We start from the raw sequence: 6,024 nt of genomic DNA, 5'->3' as shown, positions 1-6,024 counted from the left end.
AATGATTTCTGTGTTTGTTATCTCCCATCAATACTAATCCAAATACATTGTTCAATTCTTTGGTTGGAAAAATATTAAATACTTGATTTCACAAATCAGAGTGGAGGTAGAGGTCATGCGGGTGAGGGAACGGGGGAGTTTATCTCAAGGCTCAAACTCTGTGGATTCAAATCCTGATATTGCTAGTAGTTTCAGGTGACTTTTGTACCTGAATCTGTTTCCACATTTGTGAAAATAGACACAGAATTAACAATATTTATAGCACAAATTTGTTGTGAGGATCCTATGAGAAAATACCTCTGAAATTACTTTTCAAACTGTAAAATGATATAAATGAACATAATTACTCCAATTTGACTAGGGTTAGAGTAAACCCTAAACTATAATAGTAATGGGAGTGTGGAGCCTTAGAATTTCTGGGTTGTTTTTAAAGTGCTTTTCTAACTTGTTTCTGAACGTGCTTTTCTATCTTGTTTCTGAACATGTTTTCGAAATGAATCTCCATGGTAGCAGTAAAGACAAATATATTTATTTTCAAAGGCCGATGGAACACATATCTAACCAGTCCATTTGGAGTCTGTATTTCTACCACATTTCAGTTTCCTTCAAATCTCAAACTCCCTCACTGTCTCTAACCCAGACACCAAGTGGGCGGTTACTAAGGGCTGCCTGGGCTGCCACCAAGGGCTGCCTGGTTTCCTGTAGCCAGGTTTTATGTCATCGGATTGTGGCGTACCACCGACGCGTGCATGCCCAATTGTGACGTCACTCCCTCATATATAAAGCTCTCCGCCGCAGCAGAGCATCCCAGTTACACACCACCCTGGCCCGAGGCTTCACAAGTCCAGGCGGCCAGCGCCCCCCACCATCCCGCTTCTCAACTACCAGCTGAGTGCCTCCGTTCCCAAGAAGTGAAGAGGCCAAAGAGAAGCCATGAGTCTTCTTCTGGTGCTAGTGATCTGTGTTGTGTTCGCATCTACGCTCGTCTTCTGGAAAAAGCGCTCTCAGGTAAAGGTGTATGGAAGAGATACCGGAATTAGCTGCAGCCAGATGAATGTCTGGATTAGGGAGTGTGTTTGTAAGAGAGTAAAAAGGATAGGAAAGTTAAAGTCAAAGGGAGATCATCTTATTCCTCTTTTCCATCGAGAAAGAGCCAGACTTTTACTCTTTACCCTCAGGATTCCCACAGTTTAGTGATTGGACAGTTCTGTTCTCTTGTAAAAAGGCTTAAGTCACTAAATGATGGGCTCAGCTTTCCACCCCTCCGTAGAGAAAAGTGCCGCTGAGTGGGCCCATTCTCCCATCATGACCTCCCATTTTAAGAATCTGTAGCTTCTCTCTCTTTCCTTCTTTCATGCTTTTGTTTGCTTCTTCCGCCATCTTTATGGGAGCTTTCTGGGCATTCACAAATAATGCGGGTCTAAATAGGGGTTTCCTGGTTTCTTTGACATTATGAGTAAGGTGCTTTTAAGTAAGGGTCAGGGCTAGGGTCCATATTTAGATGTACTGGACTGCCAGTAGTAGAAATGTAAAAAAGGCTATGGCACTTCAGTACCACGAGTCTACTTTCATAGTTTTCTCTTAGTCTATGCTTGGGAAGTACATATTTCTGAATCAATGAAGTCATTAAACACATTTTTAATATCTAGCTCATAGTGGAAATCAGTTCGTTTTGATACTAAAGACTAACGAAGTTGCTCTTTGGTAGTATTTGGAAAGTGTTAAACTCAATTATCTACATATATTTAATTTCCTCCTTTACAGAAAAACAGTGGTGAAACATCAACTTCGACTGCTCTTGCATTGATAAGACCATCCTCCTCTTCCATTGGGTCAACTAGGAGCCATATTGACAACCGTCTTTCAGTCAACAACCTCTCTCGAGATATCTTAAATAATTTCCCTCACTCAATAGCCATGCAGAAGCGAATATTGGTAAACCTCAGAATTGTGGAATACAAGCTGGCTGAAATGGAACATTTCCTAATTAACAAGGGCTTAAATGGTGTATTAGTTAATCGGAAACCCACTGAAAGCCTTACAGAATGTAAGGACAGTGGAAGCAATCATTAAAGACACTTTAAGTGGATTCATTTGTTTGTGTGTTTGTACCAAATTAATTATTGTTTAAAAGGGGAGGGGGCGCCAAGTCAGTTAGAAAAATCCAGATATTTATTGTTCTGCTTACATTTTATTTAAAGAATTGATTACATGCTGGTAATATATATTTTCCTTGGGATGGAATAGAAGCATAATACATAAAAGTTTGGAGGTTTTTTGTTGTTGCTATAAATAAGTTATAAAAAAATTAATTGAAATAGTGATTTTTATTTCACTAAAGTGTGAAACAGTCTTTTCTAATGGTTTACAATGCAACAGTGCAATTGTCTCCAAGTTTGCATTAAAGTGAGAGGTGATGGAACTTTTTTTATTATGCAGAATACTCTTTCCTGCAACTGTTGAATCCATATAATAATAAATAGCGCTAATATTGAGCACCCTACTATACACCAAGCTCCCCATTAAGATCCGTGCTTTACACACTTATGAAGATAGTGACACAAACTCTTAACTACTCTATTTCTTTTTTTTGGAGAGGTTTTCGCTATAGGGCGCGTGCGCTCGCCAGACAGAGAGAGACATAGAGACAGAAAGCGAGAAATCACCCCCCAGGGGGGATGGTCACGCCGCAATCCCTTCTCCTCCATTCTCCTCCTGGGATCTTGGGCATGCACGCACACGAGCCCAGTGTGAGTTTTAAGCCACCGGGTCCGGGACGCGAACCACAGTCGACTACGTGGGAGTCCAGCAACACAGCCATTACACTACCTGCTGGTCCCTTAACTACTCTTTATGGTCAGCTTTTGAAAAAGATTTCTTCTCCTTCAGACATCTCCCCTCCTCCAATTAGGTATTCTTTCATTAAAATCTGCCTAAATCTTCCTTGAATTGCAACAGTCACCTATAGACAACTGATGCATTTTTTTTTTTTACATTTGGTGAAAAAGCTACACTTAAAATAGCACCAAGAAACACTGGTAGGCGGCATGTAATATAATGTGAATTAAACTAAGAAAAAATTATTTCTAAGCTCTAATCAGCCATCATTTCAAATAACGTTTAATAAAATCCAGTGTAACTCAAGCACTAACAATCCTTTTATATTTTATTTTATTTTTTTAATTTGCTATAGAGTGTGTGTGCTCACTGGAGGTGAGAGAAAGAGAGAAATGTGTGTGAAAACAACCCCCCCCCGGCCCTGGGGCAATGACTACACAAGTCCCTTCTCAAGATTTTGGCTACACATGCATGTGCACCCAGCATATTTTTCAAGCCACCAGGTCCAGGACTCAAACCATACAATCAGCCATGTGGAATCCAGCCGCCTTAACCACAATGCCACCTGGCTGATCCTTAATCTCTTAAAATTCCCTAAAAGTATTTGACCTGCCCCCCAAAGAATACCCTCCAAATGTCAAACATGAGTTTATTTTATATATACATAATATACTGAGATGGTTTAATTATAGTCTTCCCTGTTTACCTACCTACATGCCCCCTACTCCAAAATAAATTAGTGGTATAAATTTTTTAAATGTCTTAATTCATTATTCCTTTCATCATTATTCAAAAGGAAGAGGAAAAGGAAATTAAAATGTATAAGAAAAGTTATTCTTGCTGTTGTTATTTCCTTGCCAAACACAAAAAGCCAGTAGTAGTATATGTGGTTCTTAAACTTATTTTGGTCATAGGTACCTTTGGTATTCTAATGAAAACTATGGACTCTCCCCCTAAACAAATGCATGTACACATATGAACAGAAAATGCTATATATCATTTCAGTTTTATGTTTCCTGAAGCCTAAATTAAGAATCTTAGAAATTGTTTAATCAAGTTCCTTATATATTTAGGCAGTGTTTATGATCCTAGGTTGTGACATTTAAACCAATCGTCAATAATATATAATCAATATGTACAACTATTACTGATGCATTTCATTATTATTTATAAGGAAACAGGGTCATAGGACTTTCTAATTTGACTTCTCTCATTCTTAACAAGTTTGACAAGTTTATCTGCTATTAGTACATAAATAAGCTATCACACATATGTAGTAATTTACTCACATAAAACAATATTATTCTGATTTATCAGCCATATATCACAATCATAAGATGGCAGATTTGATTAAAAGCTATTTCACATAAACATTTTGGGCTGTATTCTATCTGAAATTAAACCTAGATTTCAGAAATTACAGTGAGCTACTCATAATTTTGTAAACCACAATAAATATTAGATGGGTCATAGTTTTCTTCCAAATACAATTTAAGGAAAGTAGATCACCTTTATTTTTCTATCTAATTTTACTCTTTGAAAATAAAGAACATAATTACAAAATTCAAATAGAAAACATGAGCTGTAAAAAAACTCATGAAACTTTTAGACATACTTAGATCAAAATATTAAACTACAGTCTTCATAAACATATACTGCATTTTTTCCATATGTCTATGGTGTTTCTAATTAAGTAGGGCCTTCAGTTTGTAACACTTTCTTTTAAAATATTGATTTACTTTTCCTCTGATTTTTGTGGAGAAAAGTGTATATTAAGAAAATAAAAGCAAATATTTAAAATCTTATATAATAGAAATATAACTATTTTCTAAGTAATCAACCCAAAATAAAGCCTATGTTAGAAAAAATTTTGGCAATATTTACAAAATTCTTATTGTGAAATAGAGACAGTTATGTGTGTGTTATACAGATAATGTGAAAAATATAATAAGGACATTGCTAAACATTAATAGATTCACATTTTTATATTACATTCTTGCATAAAAGGGAAAACATCTCTGTTATAAACATGGTATGTACATTTCAATATCCAATTAACATACAAATAAATAAAAATTTTCCCTAACCTAAAAAAAATCACATTATACAACATATATTTTTAAAAATGAGATCTCATTCTGGTTTACTACTACCACTAACAGTGGGTATCTCATAGTTGGTCTCTTTTTTAGGATCTACCATGTCTTTATATCTCTCCCCACGATGTCGTTCCAGATAAGGACCCCAGTTAGAAGCTGGTTTGCAGCAACTTATAATGCGCTAAAAAAAAAAAAAATTGTGTTAGAATTTAAGTGTTCCAATCTATAAACAAGCATATATTAAACTACACTTTCATTTTAAATTTCAGGTCTCCTTGTTAACAAAAAAAGGATCACAGAAAAGTAAAAAGTCTAGTCAAAATTCTTAATAATGCACAGTCTCCCCCAAAATAATTGTAATCACATTTAACCAATTGTTAATAGAGTTATATAAACTTCTAAACCAAAATATGTAAATGATTTCAAAGAAAGGTCCGTGAGTCCACTAGAGTGACAGTGTCACCACATGCACCTGCACTGAATTCTCAGTCATTTCTATCCTTGCCTGAGGATGAGGATGAGGATGAGGTGAGGATCTAAACCAGTGTGTACTTAGGATATGTTTCAAGAACTGAGGAAAGGGAGCTTCAGGGACAAACCACTGATCTATCCTTAGATAGACTTTGGAATTTATTTAAGTCTAAGAGTCTTGAGTCTTAGCATTGGCCCAGTAAGATGTCAAAATCGACTCTGCTCTAAGCCTCCATGGAAGAGGGATGACTCAGGTCTAGACTGGGTTCAGAATAATTTACCAGGCTTATTTCAATCTAAACACACTGTTAGGATATATATCATAACTAGATAAGGTATTTCACGTAGATATTATGGATTATGAATTTAAAGTATTTTATGGATTTAAAGTAAAAAAAAAAATATTTTGCTTTGTGACATATTCAGGGCCAAATCAGTACAAGTATAAATATCAGGGCTATTATATGCTAAGCTTGCTGCATAGCAATAAGCAAGACCAGACTCCTCCCACAAGGAGCTTATAGTCTAGTACAGGGAGACACACAAATATATATAGAATTAATAAAATGTTATACACTAGTAACAGGTGATTGCATCAGGCATAGATCAAGAGGAA

General features: G+C 36.0%; 2 protein-coding genes across 2 annotated transcripts in view; one reads left to right on the top strand and one right to left on the bottom strand.

The window, feature by feature from the left end:
- The first annotated feature begins 828 nt into the window (after positions 1-828).
- CT83 (cancer/testis antigen 83) lies at positions 829-2,082 on the top strand. The gene is made up of 2 exons (XM_006170615.1): positions 829-1,008; positions 1,765-2,082. The coding sequence occupies exons 1-2, from the start codon at positions 934-936 to the stop codon at positions 2,071-2,073; spliced, it is 384 nt and encodes a 127-aa protein (XP_006170677.1). The 5' UTR covers positions 829-933; the 3' UTR covers positions 2,074-2,082.
- Positions 2,083-4,971: 2,889 nt separating this feature from the next.
- Positions 4,972-6,024, bottom strand: part of SLC6A14 (solute carrier family 6 member 14) — a 31,858-nt gene continuing 30,805 nt past the window's right edge. Inside the window, 1 exon segment of the mRNA XM_006170617.1 lies at positions 4,972-5,118. Coding sequence (XP_006170679.1) covers positions 4,972-5,118 — 147 coding nt within the window.

The sequence above is a fragment of the Tupaia chinensis genome, unplaced genomic scaffold, assembly GCF_000334495.1.
Source record: "Tupaia chinensis unplaced genomic scaffold, TupChi_1.0 Scaffold148768_1, whole genome shotgun sequence".
Taxonomy (NCBI): Eukaryota; Metazoa; Chordata; class Mammalia; order Scandentia; family Tupaiidae; genus Tupaia; species Tupaia belangeri.
This window is presented reverse-complemented; position numbering and strand designations above follow the sequence as displayed.